At 44.3% G+C, this 19,844-nt stretch overlaps 1 protein-coding gene across 5 annotated transcripts in view; it reads right to left on the bottom strand.

Moving 5' to 3' along the window:
- Window positions 1-19,844, bottom strand: part of col4a6 (collagen, type IV, alpha 6) — a 421,315-nt gene that overhangs the window by 72,316 nt on the left and 329,155 nt on the right. For 3 of the 5 annotated variants that reach the window (XM_043705028.1, XM_043705025.1, XM_043705026.1), the window contains exons 26-31: window positions 19,718-19,771; window positions 16,200-16,271; window positions 15,599-15,706; window positions 9,796-10,017; window positions 7,559-7,720; window positions 5,173-5,181 (exon numbers count right to left, since the gene is read on the bottom strand). In XM_043705028.1, the coding sequence (XP_043560963.1) occupies window positions 5,173-5,181; window positions 7,559-7,720; window positions 9,796-10,017; window positions 15,599-15,706; window positions 16,200-16,271; window positions 19,718-19,771 (627 nt within the window). The remainder of the gene's footprint in view (window positions 1-5,172; window positions 5,182-7,558; window positions 7,721-9,795; window positions 10,018-15,598; window positions 15,707-16,199; window positions 16,272-19,717; window positions 19,772-19,844) is intronic. The other 2 variants (XM_043705027.1, XM_043705029.1) reach the window with 2 other exon arrangements.

The following is a 19,844-nucleotide window of genomic DNA, read 5'->3' as shown; positions in this document are numbered from 1 at the left end:
AAGGACCAGCTGGTCTATAATCCCTGGCCCACATTCGTAATGTCTGCCACATAATGACAATACACTTGCTTCCCTTTCCCCAGCAATGACCGCATCTCTTGGGATAAGTAAAGAAAAATACAAAAAATGAATCTGAAAGTCTTTTAAAAAATGGTCAAGAAATACAATGAAAATAAAGTCTCAGAAGGGTCATTCACTGGTTCAATATTTCCACTTTTCAAAGGAAATAGCATTTAGTCATCAAATGAAGTGACAAGCTGAAGGAATACATTGTCTACAAACAAAATGTGCATCTAGTAGCATTTATTGCATGTATTCATGATTAGTGTATAATGTTATATTCAGGGTACGATGTCATTACTTTTAAGAGCTTAAATTGGAATTGGGCTTGAGCTAGGTTAAATATAAATGTTGAAATTAAGCCTATTTTAGAAAAGGGATTTAACCTGTTTCTTTTAAATGTTTTAAAGATGGACAGTCAAATTTCTTAACTTGTGATTCACTTGTCAGCCCATCAGTTCAATTCAGCAACAAGGCAGGAATGCAAAACATTATATTAAGTTCCCTTTCTGCAGAGGAACAGCTTGCTCTGACCACAACCTCTGATAACATGAGCTAACTCAGCACAGACTAGGATCAAACCTGGCACCTTTTGGTCCATCTGATTACAGTTCATACTTGCCACTTCATGTTTAAGTTGAAGGATACAAACAGAAAGTTTGACTAATGCCTGATTATATTTCAGACCAAGTGTTTGTTGCTTCTCAAATGCTCAGTACCAGAGATTGGACCTACAAGAAATTAGAAATGATATTTTAGCCTATCTACAAGAGAATGAAACAACATTTTCCAATAAAGGGATTACTGTGCTGGATCATTCAAATAAACTACAAAAAATTAGGGTAATACTTTCCTTCACAAACAATATCAGTCCTTCTCAAAACACAAACTTATCTTGATATTTAATCACCTCCCCCAGTAACAGCAATGAGCCAATACAAATCTATCAGCAACAAACTAAGAGCTATTGTCAAACAACCTGTTCATATGTGCTTTGAGCTAACTCAGGAGCAGGTGGGAAATGAGCCCCAGTCTTCGAACCCAGAGCTGGGGGCACTCTGATGTGCCAGAAGAGCATCCAAAATAATATGTAAAAAACATAAATCTGTTCTCACATAACTCTAAGGCAGATGGCATTTGAACTCAGAACCCATCTGGCAAAGAGGCAGGGACACTACTACTGCTCCACAAGACTTCTTCAGCAACTTACACCGAGATTATGATGCTGCATTGACTGGAAGGCAAAGATTTCTGTGGGCAAATGGACCCTCTTGTTAATGCACTCTTTGGGAAAGTAAGTTTTGCTCTTCGAAATAATAATAAACTAACCTTCAGATGAAGACGAGTGAGTGTACAACAGTCATCTGATTTCATGAGTAGTTCTCCATAGTCACTGGCCAAAAGTGACTGACAGAATGTAAATATCAGTACACATAAATAAGGTATATCAACAAGTGCTCAGGGCAAAGGGGAGTCCTCATCAGATCATCATTGTAGATGACAACTGGTAGGACTTTAAACTAAAAAGGCTTAGTTGCATGGAAAATTATGGAAAAAATTAAAGTGGAGTAGGCTCAGCAGAGATTATTAAAGTTTTCAGAACAAATAATAGGACAAAGAGTATGGCAAGGGTCAGGAATTTAACCTCGAGCACAGCAGACAAGGGGACAACTAACAGAAGGGGGTCAGTCAATGCAGACTGAGGAGTAATTCAGGAGACACAGCAGAAATTCACCCCAAAGGAAAAACAAAGACACTAAAAGGAGGATGAGGTAACTGTGGCTGACAAAGGAAGTCAGGGACAGTATAAAAGCAGTAAAAAAAGCATATAATGTGGTGAAGATTAATGGGAAGCCTTTAAACCTGCAGAGGACAATAAAAAAAAACAAATAAGCATGGAGAATATAAAATAGCTCGTGATATAATAGAAGACTGCAATTTCTTTTAGACATCTAACAGGTATGAGAGAGGCCAAGTGGACATTAGACCATTGGAAAATGAGGCTGGAGAAGCAGTAATAGTGGATGAACTGGATAGGTACTTTGCATCAATTTTCACAATGGAGGACCCAGTAGTGTACCAGAATTTTCGAGGGAATCAGGGGGCAGTGGTGAATGTTGTGCCCATTGCTGAGGAGAAAGTACTGAGGAAGCTGAAAGGACCAAAGCTAGATAAATCACCTAGCCCAGAGGAATTACAGCCTAGATTTCTAGACGGGACGGCTGAAGAGATTGTAGAGGCATTGGTGTGATCTTTCAAGAATCACTAGAGCCAAGAGTGTCACTGTTTCAGAAGGGAGGGAAGCAGAAGACAGAAAACTATAGGTTGGTTAGAATGACCCTGGCTTTGGCAAAATTTTAGCATCCAATGTTAAGGGTAAGATTGCAGAGAACTTGGAAGTGCATGGTAAAATAAGGTTGAGTCAACATGTCTTATTGTAGGAAGAACACATTAAAGATGTTAGAGGTCTTGCGTGGCAGAGGGTAGTGTCCATACCTCTGGGCTGGAAGATCTGGGTTTAAATCCCAACCCAAAGCTGACTGGCCAAGGTAAGTACATTCATAACATGGCCTAACAGTTTGACTATCAACTTTCCACAACACACTACTTGCAGATGGTAAGGGTAGGGCAGGGTCCTGGTTAGTCATGAAAATGGAAACAAATTTGGAGCCTCAACCATCACTACCCACAGCTCCAGGATACAATATCCCTGTAAAAATGCATGTATCCATTGCAATTCAAATGCCCAATGGGATCTGTAACATGCAGCAATGCTATATAGGGTGGTGGCAAAGTTTTATAGCCAATTTTATATCTCTGGAACAAGGAGACAAGAGTTTCTTTGAACTAGACACTATCTGGCCAGGGATCTGGCAATGAACATTCATCAAACATTTACTATTTACAGGATTGGGTCCATTCAGAACAGATTTCCCTGAGAAAGGGCCCAACCCAGAGGAAAATCTGACATTGGTTTACTGAACTTTGCACATGAGAATTAAAATGGTGGCCCTGCTTCCTGCCCAGAAATGGCAAAAAACAAAGCACTAAAATCATGTTAGTTGGTGATATATCTCACTTACAGGATGGGTCCGAATCTGATTTAATCAAGTAAGTTTTACGAACTTGCTCAAATATTGTAAAATGGGATATTGTAAATGCAGGCTTGAAATTATGAGATCAAATAGAAAACAGGTTTATATTGGTTGGTGGTTGGTTTACAAACATCATAGCCACAATACTTTGCCTGTGTTTATGCTGGGTATGTAGCCCTGTGCATGCTCTTTAATTGTAGCAGTATAAAATTAAAAATTGGTTTTCTGACTTGCTGTCCTCGAGATAAGCCCACATTCAGAAATGTGAAATATGCTACAAATGTTTATATGCCTGAGTATCTAATGTGCTCACCCAGGTCTCTCTTAGGAATGCAAAATTAGAAAACAGCTTTTTAATAACACTCAGAGATTAAAGGAAAACAAACCCCGTTCAGTTTCATACTCCACTCATAATGTTGAGAGGTGTAGACTAACTCTGATGGCATATTAACATGCCTGATGTCAAATATCCAGATTCGATTCTGCTCTGTGCTGAGTTTCAACTAGATCATCAAGGGAGTTAAGGTTAGAGTGGTGCTGGAAAAGCACATCAGGTCAGGCAGCATCTGAGGAGCAGGAAAATCAACATTTCGGGCAAAAGCTCTTCATCAGGAATGACGGATGCTGCCAGACCTGCTGTGCTTTTCCAGCACCACTCTAATCCTGACTCTGATCTCCAGCATCTGCAGTCCTCACTTTCACCTAGATCATCAAGTGAGTATCCTGGGCGAGGGAGCTGGGGCACACAAATCTTTTTTGCAACACAACGTTAATGAGAATGAAGAATATTGGGGAGACAGGACTGAGTTCACTCACATAGCAACACTCACTGTATATCTTCAAACATTAAGAATGACAACTCCTTTGGTCAGGCACTTGCCTTTGTAAAACATAATCATTACGCTTCAGAACAGGAGCAGTGAAGATAGTACTTTCGCGCTATACACCACTAGTGGCAGGAATTATACTCAGAGCCTCATCCTTTGTGCCAAGTTTAATCACATTAGCAAGACTAAAATACTGAGGGAACACTAAACAATCTCCAAAAGTAAGGAAAGATAAAGTGTATTGAATATATTACTGGCTGAACCACTGCCTGAATCAAGGAGGTGATCACCTGCCTATAATGGCAATGCCTTGGGTAAAAAAAATAAGCACACTAGGTTCTCTTAAATCTGCAAACATTTTGCAAATCATTCAGCTATAAAAAAGTATTTTGAAATCATAAAAGTGACAGCTTCTTTGTATGAACGAGTGTGAATATCACCATACCAGACAACACTACCACTACCACAGATATTTAAGCTGTTATGTTAAGAAGCTAGAACAGTTTGAAAACAAGCATCACATCAATAGTCTGGTGGTAACTGAAGGATTATACATTAACCACATGTTCACTGCTGTGGTTGACCACGCACTGGTATAGCTTCAGCCACAAACACAATTACAGTGGAGCCTGCTCATTGTTTGGGGGGAAAATTTGAAGCATTATGAATTTTAAAACAGGCTTAAAAAATCAAAACGGTGACTCAACTTTCAGTTCAATTTTCAAGAATCAAGCTAATTTTGTTTATTTGAAAAATAGTTTGAGAGAGTTTCTCCAAACCCTTATGGTCAAAAGTACCAAGTCCAAATCCCTTTCTGTTACCTCTTCTTCTTCTAATGAACGTACAAGAAGTGTGTTTTGTGTTTATTTTTAAAGTACCTCACAGTAATAATGGAATATTTCTTTGCAACTCTTTTTCTTACACCTGGTAAGGTGATGAGCATCTCTCTGACTCTCTTTTTCCCAATCCCAAACTGTCATTTTAAAACTGCAATTCCTCAGCAAACTCCACCATGCTTTTGAGCATATCGAAGAGGCAGAGAATGTACCTCTCGAAAAATCTTGAATGTACAATGGAGGTATAATGAGCAGACTCCACTCTGCAGGCAGAATGATTACAGCAACATCAAAGCTTGATAAAGCAGGAGTGTTAGGCCATTTCGCTTAATGCTAGAGGCAACTCCCTCTCACCTTCGCAGCCTACATGCAGTAACCACACCCAATTCGATTGAGACCAGATGTGGAAAGTTGATGGGTGATGAATGGAACAGAAGCATGGAAAAATATAACATGTGTGAACAGATGAACAGAAAGAGTCAGATAAAAAAAAAGGAAGAATTTCCCTCTTAAAATATATCAAGAGATGAAACTGATCCCCTCCCTCCAAAATCAAGCAATCAAGTGAACCGTGATCTCAAATAAATTGCAATCCTGACCCCTGAACCAGAAAGCAGCAAGAGCAAGCCCCAGTGTTGTCTGTGATTGCAATGTGCTTTCCTCAGGCAGAGAAGGGCAGCAACAATTTATTGGCCATGACCAATAAATACTCACACTCACACTCAAGTTCCACCACAAGCAGCAAAAGAGGGAAAAAAAAGGCTCCTGACACAGTTCACTACACACCATGTCATTACTGACTCCTATATGTGGATCATGGTAAGACACTGAGAGGACTTGGAGTCATAGAATCATACTGAATGGAAACACACCCTTCAGTCCAAATTGTCCATGTCAACCAAAATATCCCAAATTGATATTCATACAACAGAATCCATACAGTGTGGAAGCAGGTCATTCGGCCCAACAAGTTCATACTAATCCTTTGAAGGCATCTCACCCAGACACATCCTTGTAACACTGCCGCTAACCTACATATCCCTGGACACAATGGGCAATTTAGTATGGCCAATCCATCTAACCTGCATGTTTTTTGACTGTGAGAGGAAACCAGAGCACCTGGAGGAAACCCACGCAGATGTGGGGAGAATGTGCAAACTCCATTCAGACAGTAGCCTGAAAGTGGAAATGAACCCAGGTTCCTGGTGCTGTGAGGCAGCAGTGCTAACCACTGAGCCACTGTGCTGCCCTATGTGGTCCAGTCCCATTTGCCAGCATTTGGCCCATATCCCTCTAAGATTAGAGCGGTGCTGGAAAAGCACAGCAGTTCAGACAGCATCCAAGGAGCAGGAAAATTGACGTTTCAGGCAAAAGCCCTTCATCAGGAATACAGGCAGAGTGCCTGAAGGATGGTGATCTCTCCATCCATCCAAATGCCTTTTAAATGTTGTAATTGCGAAGAAAACCTGTAACCAGAACTCTTTGAAAATCCCTGTTGGAGAAGAATAATGGATGAAAAATCCAGGATACTCTATCATTCACTATAGTGTGGGATAGCTCAAATCATTCTGCTGTTCCACATAAAGAATGACCCCTGGTTTCAGATTGGTCTGCCCGTTCTGTATTCTAGTTGAAACTTTATTGCTGGAACAGCACAGCAGGTCAGGCAGCATCCAGGGAACAGGAGATTCGACGTTTCGGGCACAGGCCCTTCTTCAGATTCCTGAAGAAGGGCCTGTGCCCGAAACGTCGAATCTCCTGTTCCCTGGATGCTGCCTGACCTGCTGTGCTGTTCCAGCAATAAAGTTTCAACTTTGATCTCCAGCATCTGCAGACCTCACTTTCTCCCCGTTCTGTATTCTACCCTATCCTTCAACAGTAAGGAAGATACATAGTGAAATCCTGTCTGCACAATTCTGGTTCCCTCTAGCCTTTCCGGCCTGGAAAAGATGGTTAACATCATAGTAAAAGAAACAGGAGTGGGAATAGACCACACAAATTCACACCCTCAGAGGAGATATTGCTCTCTATCTGCATCTTAAGTGGACAACCCCTTACTTTGAAACAACACCTCCCCTCAGTTCAAGGGTCCCCTGAAAAGGCTCTCACTCTGTTTTAATCAGACTGCAGTAGACAATGGCCACCAATCTCCAGCTGCCATCCAATGCAAAGCATTGCTAAGGTCAAATACCAAGAAACACATAGGGTAACCTGTCTCGCTCTGCCAGGTGAGGAATTCACTCCAAACAGGCCAGCTTGTAAGGTGGCATTGGATGGAAATGGAATTAACAATAAAGCAGAAAAAAATGTATGTGAAAAGTATTCGAGGTGTTAAAATTCAGAACTTTGAGATCAGGGATGGATTCTTTGTGGACTGGGCATTTTAAGATCATATGCTCTTGTTTTCAATAGAGCTCACAAGCAACACCTAGTGGTGACAACTGAACTGTACAACTTGAGCTGAAGCTGCAGACCTGAGAATTAATTTGGAACCGTGTATTCGTTCATCATGAAACATGGTGTTGTCCATTTTGTTTGCAAATACTCTGACCTTTAATCCCAAAGCAGCAGACCCTACAAGCAATACTTATACAGGTTTAATCCTCACACTTTCCCATTGTTGGTCATTCCATTCAACTGAATTGCATGCAATTTGATCGTTACTAGCGTCTGACAACTGTTTATGGTAGTCGAGCCTGATGAATGAGTTTCAGTTGCAGCCAGTCATTCAGTGACTTACCTGGTTGTCCAAGCTCACCGGGCCTTCCCATTTCTCCTGGGAAACCAGGTATGACGCCTGGTCCATTCGGGCCTGGGGGACCAGGCAAGCCTTGAGAGCCAGGGTAGCCGGGATTTCCTCTTTCACCTTTATGACTTGAAAATCCCGGTCGACCATCAACACCTGGAAGAAAAATGCTTTCGATTTTAAAAAGAATGGACTAAGCTCAAGGCTTAATTCTAACTTGTAAGAAAAATTTCATTTAAAAATTAACTTATCACACAAAGTGTCATTGCAGAATGCGTAGCTCAAGAAAGGAGGTCACATGAGGCAAATGGGTTGAGGTGGATCAATTTTGTCACCAGGACTTTCCTACCTGACTCCTTGTGAACATCTGCTTGGAAGGGATATAACAATTTGTCAACAGCTTTTAGAAGGTCCTTGAGCAGGCCTGTTTAAGACCAAGTTCACTCACAAAACTGACTTACACCCTTCCAATACCAATCTGAGAGGCCATTGCCAGTCCAACTAAATGGGCCAGACAATCGGCGAGCTGCCTCTGGATGTTGACCTTTTTCCACAGTTTGCCATAATTGTGTAACATGACCAAAGGCCAATTTGGGGTTGGAGAAACACAGGGTAAGAAATAGAGGGGGAGAAACAGAGTGGGAGATACAGAGCTGGAGAACAGAGGGGGAGAAACAGAAAAGGAGATAGAGGGAGAAACAGAGGGGGAGAAACAGGAGGGGTAGACACAGAACGAAAAATACTGAGCGACAGGGACACACAGAGAGAGGGTACAGTGAGAGAGAGGGATACACAGAAAGAAGAGCGGGAGGTGCAGAGCGGGAGGTGCAGAGCGGGAGGTGCAGAGCGGGAGGTGCAGAGCGGGAGGTGCAGAGCGGGAGGTGCAGAGCGGGAGGTGCAGAGCGGGAGGTGCAGAGCGGGAGGTGCAGAGCGGGAGGTGCAGAGCGGGAGGTGCAGAGCGGGAGGTGCAGAGCGGGAGGTGCAGAGCGGGAGGTGCAGAGCGGGAGGTGCAGAGCGGGAGGTGCAGAGCGGGAGGTGCAGAGCGGGAGGTGCAGAGCGGGAGGTGCAGAGCGGGAGGTGCAGAGCGGGAGGTGCAGAGCGGGAGGTGCAGAGCGGGAGGTGCAGAGCGGGAGGTGCAGAGCGGGAGGTGCAGAGCGGGAGGTGCAGAGCGGGAGGTGCAGAGCGGGAGGTGCAGAGCGGGAGGTGCAGAGCGGGAGGTGCAGAGCGGGAGGTGCAGAGCGGGAGGTGCAGAGCGGGAGGTGCAGAGCGGGAGGTGCAGAGCGGGAGGTGCAGAGCGGGAGGTGCAGAGCGGGAGGTGCAGAGCGGGAGGTGCAGAGCGGGAGGTGCAGAGCGGGAGGTGCAGAGCGGGAGGTGCAGAGCGGGAGGTGCAGAGCGGGAGGTGCAGAGCGGGAGGTGCAGAGCGGGAGGTGCAGAGCGGGAGGTGCAGAGCGGGAGGTGCAGAGCGGGAGGTGCAGAGCGGGAGGTGCAGAGCGGGAGGTGCAGAGCGGGAGGTGCAGAGCGGGAGGTGCAGAGCGGGAGGTGCAGAGCGGGAGGTGCAGAGCGGGAGGTGCAGAGCGGGAGGTGCAGAGCGGGAGGTGCAGAGCGGGAGGTGCAGAGCGGGAGGTGCAGAGCGGGAGGTGCAGAGCGGGAGGTGCAGAGCGGGAGGTGCAGAGCGGGAGGTGCAGAGCGGGAGGTGCAGAGCGGGAGGTGCAGAGCGGGAGGTGCAGAGCGGGAGGTGCAGAGCGGGAGGTGCAGAGCGGGAGGTGCAGAGCGGGAGGTGCAGAGCGGGAGGTGCAGAGCGGGAGGTGCAGAGCGGGAGGTGCAGAGCGGGAGGTGCAGAGCGGGAGGTGCAGAGCGGGAGGTGCAGAGCGGGAGGTGCAGAGTGGGAGATGCAGAGCAGGTGATGCCGAGGGGGAATGCAGGGAGGGAGATTCAGAGCAGGAGATACAGAGCAGGAGATGCATAGGGGAGTACTTGGGGGAGTACAGAGGAGGAGATGCAGAGGAGGAGTGCAGAGGGGGAGAAACCGACGAGGAAAATTTCAGGGTCTCAGTAATCTGGCTTGTGCTCCTGACATCTGACCTATTTCAGGCACAAGAATAGGTTGAAACCAATGTATAACCAATTTTCAGTTAACTGCACATTAACTCAAAGACCAAATCTCCAAGGAAGTCTCAGTAATAATTAAAAGTCTTGAGGCAGGATTAGTTTTAATTTTAAGCAGACTTTACCTTTGGCTCCTGGAAACCCAGGATCTCCGGGAAATCCTTTCAATCCTGGTTTTCCACTTGGACCTGGTTGTCCTGGGGCACCTCTTTCTGCACCATACACATCACCTGGGCGTCCCTTCTGACCTGGAAATCCTGGGGTACCCCGTTTTCCAGGAGAACCTTCATTTCCATCCAGCCCAGGGAGACCAGGCCGTCCCTGATCACCAGGTGGTCCAGGAAACCCTGTAAAGGTTAAACCGGAGATAAGTCAAGTAGCACCTTGTAAGAAATGAATGAGAGTGGTGGTGTGTTACAGATCACTCAAGGAGGCTGGATGCTGTGGCAACACACCCTTTGACGTGCATGTTGCAGTCTGGAGGCCTTGAACAGTGATGAATGAGGCTCCAATATCTTTCCATAATATGGCTAACCTCAAACCTTTCCTACTCATACCACCTGCCTTCTGCATGATTCTTTACGATGATACTCAATCTGATTGGCCACGTCATGAATGCGCCTTCTAGAACCACTCGATCACAGAGCCTCTGGTTCAGAGGTCAGGTTGCTCGGCTTTACAACACAAGATGCCCTCCTGACAATTGCAGCACTTATGGAAAATTTGAAGGCAGATATTTTAATCTAGTAATGTGGTGGGGCGGTAATGGTCTAGTGGCATTATCACTAAACTATTAATCCAGATACTCAGGTACTGTTCGCGGGACCTTGGTTTTATCATCAAGGCAGATGGTGGAATTTAGTTGACTCTCAAATGGCCTTTGGGTAATTAGGGATTGGCAATAAATGTTGGCCCAGCCAGCAATGCCTTCATCCCGTGAATGATTAAAATACGTTGTTCAACATGCAAATATATTGGTTACTGCAACTCTCTAGAAACTTATTCTTAGACAAATATTGAAAAACTACTTCCTCGTGTATACACATCAAAACAATGACAAGACTGTGATAATCTGCCAATTTTAGTGGAGAGACAGGCATTGGTAGGAACCAAATATGGGGTCAAAGATTTTGGAAGATCTACAGAGATTGAGGCCATAATTGCATAGCAGCTACTTCAGATGGTACGCTGAGCCAAATATAATTTTTATGATACGTCATAAAGCAAAAATGTTTTTGATCAAAAGTTATATTCTCAATTTAACTCTCTCCCTGACTAATGAACAGGAAAAAGCCATCAGAGGACTCCAAGCATTCATTTGAGATCAATTGGGGTGGCACAGTGGCTCAATGGCTAGCACTGCTACCTCACAACACCAGGGTCCCAGGTTCGATTCCAGCCTCGGGTGACTGCTGTGTGGAGTTTGCACATTCTCCCAGTGTCTGCATGGGTTTCCTCCGGGTGTTCCGGTTTCCTCCCATAGTCTAAAGATGTGCAGGTCAGGTGAATTGGCCATGCTAAATTGCCCATAGTGTTAGCTGCATTAGTCAGAAGGAAATGGGTCTGGGTGGGTTACTCTTCGGAGGGTCGGTGTGGACTGGTTGGACTGAAGGGCCTGTTTCCACACTGTAGGGAATCTAATCTAATTCATGCCATGGACAAGGCAGGATTTCTGACATTGCCTGTAATTGTCCAAGCTCACGGCTAGAAACCAAATGGGTTTTTTGGGGAGAGGGGCAGAGTTTTCTTAGCCAAGAGAAGGTGGGCTTGTATGTCACAGAAAGTTAAATTTCCTGAAATTAGCATTGAGTTTGGATACCATTCCAGGATTTCCCTGGACAGGTTCCAAGAAGGATGGGGACCTCGCTTCGAATTATTAACACAATTAAATAGGCAATTCTAAGTTTCTTTCACTCTGGATTCTTACTTTCCCAGATAGGTCACTTGTTTCTCTACCTGTCAGCCTGGATCATGGTGGTTGGACATTTGAACACAAAAGCTCCTGCCACAGTCAGGATATTCAAAGCCGTTTTTTTTAGACAGTACTATCACTGATTGAGAAATGACTGCCAGTTTCTTGGAAATCATTTCATCAGTATCGTCCTTCACTCATCTTCAACCTACCTGCTGCCACCCCTCAGCATGACACGAGAGCAGGTTACACGATTCTGCCTTCCAACACTGATGTTGGACAAGAGCAAAAGTGATATCACTGTCAACAGTTCAAAAAGTAACAACAGCCAGCGCCATTATTAGATTACTTATAGTGTGGAAACAGGCCCTTCGGCCCAACAAGTCCACACCGACTCGCAACCCACCCATTCATTTACTCCTTCACCTAACACTATGGGCAATTTAGCATGGCCAATTCACCTGACCTGCACATCTTTGGACTGTGGGAGAAAACCGGAACGACCAGAGGAAACCCACGCAGACACGGGGAGAATGTGCAAACTCCACACAGTCAGTTGCCTGAGGCAGGAATTGAACCCAGGTCTCTGGCACTGTGAGGCAGCAGTGCTAACCACTGTGCCACCGTGCCGCCCACTTATGTTCACTATGTAACCTCACCTCAATCACGTCCCCCTCAACAGGGCAAAGACAATGAACACTGGAGACCCAAAACATAGAGGCTGAAAACAGCAGCGACTGTCCCAACAACACTCAAATCATCATGGAAGAACCATAGAATTCCTAGTGTATGGTAACAGGCCAGTTGACCCAACAAGTCCACACCAACCCTCCAAAGAGTAACCCACCCAGACCCATTCCCCTACTCTATTACTCTACATTTCCTCTGACCAATACACCTAACCTGCACATCTCTGAACACTATGGGAAATTTAGCATGGCCAAATTACCTAACCTGCACATCTTTAGGCTGTGGGACGAAACCAGAGCACTCAGAGGAAACTCACGCAGACACAGGGAGAACTTGCAAACTCCACAGAGGCAGTCGCCCGAGGCTGAAATCGAACCCGGGTCCCAGGCACTGTGAGGCAACGGTACTAGCCACTGAGCCACCATGCCATCCATGTCAGGATGGGAGAGGCACAAAGTGACATGCCTCAGTAATTGATTTGATTGGCTACTTGCCTCACGTTGACTGGCAGCTGTTGAGTCATCATGGTGAAGAGTGAATTGTTGCCAATGTGCCCCAGGAGAGAGTCACTTGGATAAGTGAGAGATGGCACTGAGCAGTACCTGGCCTAATAATGGCAAAAAGCCTCCATTTGGATGACGGGCACCAACCTCAGCTTGGGAACCCTCTGGTGATAAAAAGATCCCATAAACCTTCCTCTAGTAGGCCCATTAATTGGCTATTCAGGTCAGATTGCTCGCAAAGAGATTCTGCCTTTGGCTAGATCGCTCTGAGGCAGGAACACATGAGGAATTTCACCTAACACACTATTTACAAATGTGTTTTCAGAGTTGCCTCCTAATCTCTCCCATCCAGACTGAGAGACATCTAACCAAACAAGTCCCGAGAAATAAACTTGCCGCATTGCCAGTTTAAACCTGTTCTCAATCTCAATCACTAAATCAGTAGCAGGTTGGTTGTAAATGAGAACTCCTTTGGATCACTACCATCAATGATTTCATTGCAGAATCACAGTGCACTCCAAAACAATTAAGGGTGCAGTAAGTGAATTCTGCCAAACGTTAAAGTGTTTTCCACGAGAATATGGTTCAGAACATTCTAGAACATAAATCTTTCACGTTACCCACTTGCAATCCCGTCAAGTTGTCGCCTTCCTTATCAGCAACAGTTTTGCGCAGCTAAAAAGAAATCAGTATTCAGAGTGCACAGGCAGAGTGTTATTTTGGATGTTTCAGTCCCAGCGTGGCCGTTTTGAAGAATGCAATCATAGAATCACACAGCATGGAAACAGACACTTTGGTCCAACCAGAAAAGGACATCAGTGCATCTTGGTCTAAGGTGTCATTTGCAGATGTGTCCTTTTAGGTGATGGGCTGTTGAGCAGCAGGGTTATGGCTCCAATAGGGAAGCTTCCATTCGACAGTGGCTGCAGATTTCCAGAATTGGAAATCTTTCCCATCAGTCAGGAAAGGGGTGGAATTCCCATGCATCAATCTTGCCCTTTTGACTCCCTGACCTCTGCTGTTCATGACCTATGCTCCTGTCCCTTGTAAGACATTGCAACATCACTGATGGAGCCAATCGAGAGACATAGAGCAGGAGATCTCTTTCCAGTGACAGATACCCAGACATCTGACCAACAACATGGTTTTTGGGTTCAGGCTTGTTTAAATCATTTTGAAATCACTTCATCTCTTGTGTTTTACACTGGGGAGCAAGTGAAAATCACACTGAGCAATTTAAAGAGCCAGGCTATGTCCACAAAGTTTCCATCCATTTGATTCTAATTTGAGCAACAACCAATGAAGAGTATTGGACAGGATATTTGTTACTTTTTCTAAATCCCTGCTGTAGTATTTTAAAGTTGTCACTGCTTCGCATGCTGTCTAAAACCACATGCATATAGTATACAGGTGAGACTGACCAGGGCACAGCCAGTCTACTGCCTACCCCACTTATGGAGTCATAGAGTTGTACTCTCCTAGTGAACCTGCTATCACCATGGTCTACCTGTCATTTGTGATTGGATGGGGCTCCTGGAGGCAACTTCTTAACTGGCTGTCTCCTGGAAGGGTCACAGGAGAAACTGAAGAAATGCTATGGCAGGACAAACCTCATGACAGCATTGAGGCTAATGTTGGTTGGAATTGTGATTCAACTGGTAAAGTACAGCCTGTAAAATATGGAGAAAGTGAGGATTGAGGATGCTGGAGATCAGAGTTGAAGAGTGTGGCAGTGGAAAAGCACAGCCGGTCAGGCAACATCCAAGGAGCAGGAGAACCGACGTTTCAGGCATAAGCCCTTCATCAGGATTATTCCTGATGAAGGGCTTATGCCTGAAACATCGATTCTCCTGCTCCTCAGATGCTGTCTGACAGGCTGTGCTTTACCAACACCACATTCTTCAACTCTGATCTCCAGTAATTCCTGATGAAGGGCTTTTGCCTGAAAGTTGATTCTCCTGCAGCTCTGATGCTGTCTGACAGGCTATGCTTTTTCAGCACCACACTCTTGGAACCTGTAAAATATGCTCACTGTCCAAAGGTAGGGTCAACACTGATGGCTACTGATAACAATGTCACTCTATACTACCATCTCATTTACATGCATCTACCTGTCTCTGCCCACATTTCTTTTTACCTTGACCACCTGGGATTGCCATAAAACAGAGGGAGGGGGTGATGGCCTAGTGGTATTATCATGGACTGTTAATACAGAGAACCAGTTGATGCTCCAGTGACCCAGATTCAAATCCTGTCAGGGCAGAATTTAAATTCAAGAAAAATCTGGAATTAAGAGCCCAATGGTGATTCATGAAACCATTATTGATTGTCAGAAAATGGTGGTCTCATTGCAGATAATCCTGTTAACTGAATAAACGAATCTAATTACAAAGAGGTTTATCAACCTCTTTCTCAAAGGTATCCAAGCCTGTCCTAAAAGTACAATTAATTATCATTAACTCATGGTGTTATAATTAGTTTAGAAATTTAATTTCCCCTCATGAAACTGACTGTGTACATCCAGATTATAAAATGTTAGGTATACAACTGCCCCAAAAATATGTCCTTTAGAGAAGGAAACTGTCATCCTTACCTGGTCTGGCCTACATGTGACTCCAGACATACAGCAATATGATTGACTCTTATCTGCCCTCTGGGCAATGAAGGATGGCCAATAAATGCCATACCTAATTAGAGCCAGTGACACTTTAATCCCATGAATGAATAAAAAAACTCAGTAAATTCCAACTTACAAATGCTTACAGATAGCCAACAGCCACGCATATTGGAAAATAACGCCAATTGTGTTTGAGTGGCACATACCTGGTCGGCCTGGTTCTCCCAACAAGCCTGGATCTCCAGGGGGTCCTTTTGGTCCATCAATTCCTGGTCGTCCCGGACTACCTGAGAAGCCAGGTCTACCTTTTGGACCTACAAGTCATGTGAGAATGAAGCATGACCTCAAAATTCAAATTGGAAAAACATTTCTTGTCTGATATTTTTCTTAGAAATTATGAGTTAAGATATACTCCAAGTTCCACTCTTAAACTGCAAAGGGGCTGAAACCCATAGTGCTACATAGCAGATTCCTCACACCTTCTAGTAACGTGAAATAATGTCCTAGGGCCCGCACGGATTCATTTTCATAAGGTAACACAGCCCAGGGGCAATCCTTTTGCAGATCAAGTTTCTTCCCAAGCAGGTTGTATTATGCAAATGGGGTCAAATGAGCAAATAGCGTCATTGCAAACATTTCTTTCAGCATTGAAAATCTGAATGAAAACTGAACAACATAACATGAAGACTGAGTTGGCAACAAGTTGCCTCATTCACTGAGTGATTAGCATATTTATCAAAGACAGGGACTGGTCTGGAAAACACCACAGTAATACAACATCCCAATGTTACTGCACAAAGAGCTTACCTGGGTGTCCTGTTACTCCAGGTCTACCCCTCAAACCTACATTGCCTGGGATCACACAGGGCAGAGTGATTCCTGCAAAATCACATTGAATAAGGAGTTCAGAAACATTACCTTTCAATATAGTTTCGGAGCTCACACACAAATGCACAAAATATACACAGATATACACATAAACACAAAGACATACAAATACACATATGCATGCAGACCCATGCATACATAAACTCACACTGACACATTGCCAGTCCATTAACATAATCTATGTCATCTTCCATAATGAAGCAAATCTGTGCTCATGGCTATTTCATGATTGTGAATACCATTTGCACACAGTATTTGCATTTACTACAGAAAGAGCTATCACAGTGACACTGTGCAGAATGAATGAGTGAAACATACCAAGACAAATCTGGGTGACTAGTGTACTAATTTGTATCCTTAATGAAAAGCTATGAACAAGACAGAACAAAAAATGTAAAAAGTTTTCCATTTAGATTTTGGTAAAGCATGATTAGAGTTTAAGATAAGGTTAGGGTATGGGGAACAATTTGCCCTGGACTTGGAAATGTAGTAAACCTCAATTTTAATGCCGTATATTCTGTCATTGTGTTCATATTCTCGACGTTTATATTTGGAATAGGAACTATCCCTTGTCATTCTGTATTTACATGGTCCAGCCCTTTGGGTTGCATTTGCATGTGCGGGAATATGTAATTACAATGTGACAAATTCACATCAGCAAATTTCATTATCAATGTTGACATAGGAACTTATAATGGAACATTGTCAGAAAGAGTTATAGATACAGATAACCTCACTGTTCATTATTGAAAAATAATTATTTTGCTGTTTATTGTCTCCTTCAATGTACGGACTTCAGAAGGAGTAATTCCAAGATTATTTGTGTGCAGTGAGCAACAGAGGTCATCTGCATTCATCTATTTGGTGGTTAAAGAAGTGACTTGTCACAGATTGGTGACACACCAGTGATGGATAAATCCACCCAAAGGTGCAATATTCTGCATGCCGAATAAAAAGGGCCCTGCTTTAAGCTGAGTGTTCAGACCTCAGCTGTACAGTAAGATCAACTCATTGTGACTGCATTCAGCAGTACAACTGCCTTCACAAATCACAAACGGGGATGGGATGGACCAGAGAGACAAATCACCAACTGCTCACTGTAATATTGTAAGCCATGTTGTAAAGTACTCAAGTGAGGACAGACTGCTGCTCTGTCACAAGCCAATGCCATTCCAAACACAGGCTAAGGTCTTAACAACTTGCCTTCTATTTGTAAGTGAGTGTTTTGATCCACTGGTTTGTCCGTTTTCAAACTCAAGTCGTACAGTTTCAAGGAGTCTGCACTCTCCACGCTCTTTCAGTGGTGGTTTAAACTTAAAGTCTGAATTTATCCCATTCACTAATACCAGGTGTGGGGGTGGGGCTGGGGTAAATGTCAGGATGGACCTCCACTGCAGTCTTGCTGCTGGGCAGGTTTTCCATGGGCAGGCAGGATTTAGGTCATCTGCTTGCACCAGAATGATGGGCAGACAAGAAAGATGATTATGTCCCAGATAGATCTGGTCTTGCAGCCTCATTGGTATTTTGCCTTTAGATTAGATTAGATTAGATTACTTAGATTATTTACAGTGTGGAAACAGGCCCTTCGGCCCAACAAGTCCACACCGCCCTGCCGAAGCGCAACCCACCCATACCCCTACATGTACCCCTTACCTAACACTACGGGCAATTTAGCATGGCCAATTCACCTGACCTTGGGTATAGTGATGGGAGTAGGCTGAATGTGCTATCTATCAAAGATGGAGGCTCCATATCCTGAGTAGAGGGGAGCACGAAAGAGTTGTTTGGGGTTTCCTCTCCTCCAGAAGGGAGAGGGAATTGCTTCACCCCACAGAGTTGTAACCTTAAGCCTGTGCCTCAGAGACCATTGAAGTTTTCCTATTATCCACAAGCTACCTTTCACGTTAGAGGTTGCCAGGACTCTGGAGTTGCTGACTCTGTGATTCAGCCAGCAGCATTTACAGCTTACATCCAATAGGATAGTGAGCAATGAAGCCACCACATGTGGAGGCTATTTCAGGGAGAATTGCACAGCAAGCCATTTCTAGTGAATGTGGGCTTGGTGTCAACAGTGCGTTAAAGAAGTTATTAAGATACACCGATGGAGGGTATTATCTAATTACACACCTAGAACACCTATATAGAAAGACTGCTCAAATACTGGTGGACACATTATGCAATGTATCACTAAGCCCAGCATCGAGTCAAACATTCGTGTTTAATTTCATATGTAACTAATCAGTTTAGGATTGACAACACTCGGAAAACCATCTCATCCAGGTATTAAAGTCTCAAAGCTCATGGGAAAATCTAATCCTAAATCTTCATATTGGGAGCAGCCCAAAACTAGCAGCTAACTCAATGCAGCAATTGCAAAGAAATTTCGACTAGACCTGAGAAGATTGCAACATTGGCCCCTGAGGCACATGACAACCAGGGGATGAAGCACTCCCGAGGTCTGTGCTCTTATGGGACAAATGGCTGCTGGAGTGATACAGCAATAGGAGGTTCCAATAACATTACCCCTTGGGCTGCACAGTGGCTCAGTGGTTAGCACTGCAGCCTCACAGTGCCAGGGACCCGGGTTTGATTCTAGCCTTGGGTGACTGTCTGTGTGGAGTTTGTACATTCTCACTGTGTCTGTGTGGGTTTCGTCCCACAGTCCAAAGATGTGCAGGTCAGGTGGATTTGCCATGCTAAATTACCCAGAATGTTAGGTGCACTAGTCAGAGGGAAGTGGGTTACACTTCAAAGGGCCGGTATGGACTTGTTGGGCTGAAGGGCCTGTTTCCACACTGTAGGGAATCTAATCTTACTCTAAAGGTAGCGCAAGATACTCCAACCTTAATTCAGCATCTTCGGAATTGGACAACAGGAGACTGAAAGGGCAGGATTATTGTTTGCAAAACTGAACTAGTCTTTCAAGGGTTGAGCAAGCTGAGGACGTAACATTTGACCTGAAACGTTAACTCTGATTTCTATCAACAGATGCTGCCAGACCTGCTGAGCTTTTCTAGCAATTTCTGTTTTTGTTTCTGATTTCTAGCATCTGTGGTTCTTCTGGTTTTTATTTGGTCTAGCAAGGGCATTGGTCAACTTTATTTGCATTTTACACTTATGAGAAAATCACCTATTTCATGACAGGCTAGTAATATTACAACTAAAGTTAATTAATAGATTAATGCTTTCATCTATTTACCCAGATAGAACATAGTGATTTAATAGTCTGTATAACAGTGTGCACTAATAGCATGCATGAAAGAAGACAGTGAAATAGTGTCGGTGCAATTAATTTCCAATTAACATGAGTTACTACTGCAGTGCACAGTAACATGCAAATTATGGTTACTGAAGTCTTTAGGCAATGATGTAAGGGTTTGGGAGCTCCTGCCATCATTGCCATGGTAACCTTTGTTGTGAGGATTGTGGCCTCTCACCTCCCTCTGTATGAAGGTCGCCTTCCCCAGCGGTTTCCCCGCAGCAACAGTCACCTGTAGTGTCCATGCAAAGGACGTGAAATCAGTCAAGAGGGGCACGAACAGCAGTGGAAATGTGATTGATTTC

Source organism: Chiloscyllium plagiosum, chromosome 15 (genome assembly GCF_004010195.1).
Source record: "Chiloscyllium plagiosum isolate BGI_BamShark_2017 chromosome 15, ASM401019v2, whole genome shotgun sequence".
Taxonomy (NCBI): domain Eukaryota; kingdom Metazoa; phylum Chordata; class Chondrichthyes; order Orectolobiformes; family Hemiscylliidae; genus Chiloscyllium; species Chiloscyllium plagiosum.
This window is presented reverse-complemented; position numbering and strand designations above follow the sequence as displayed.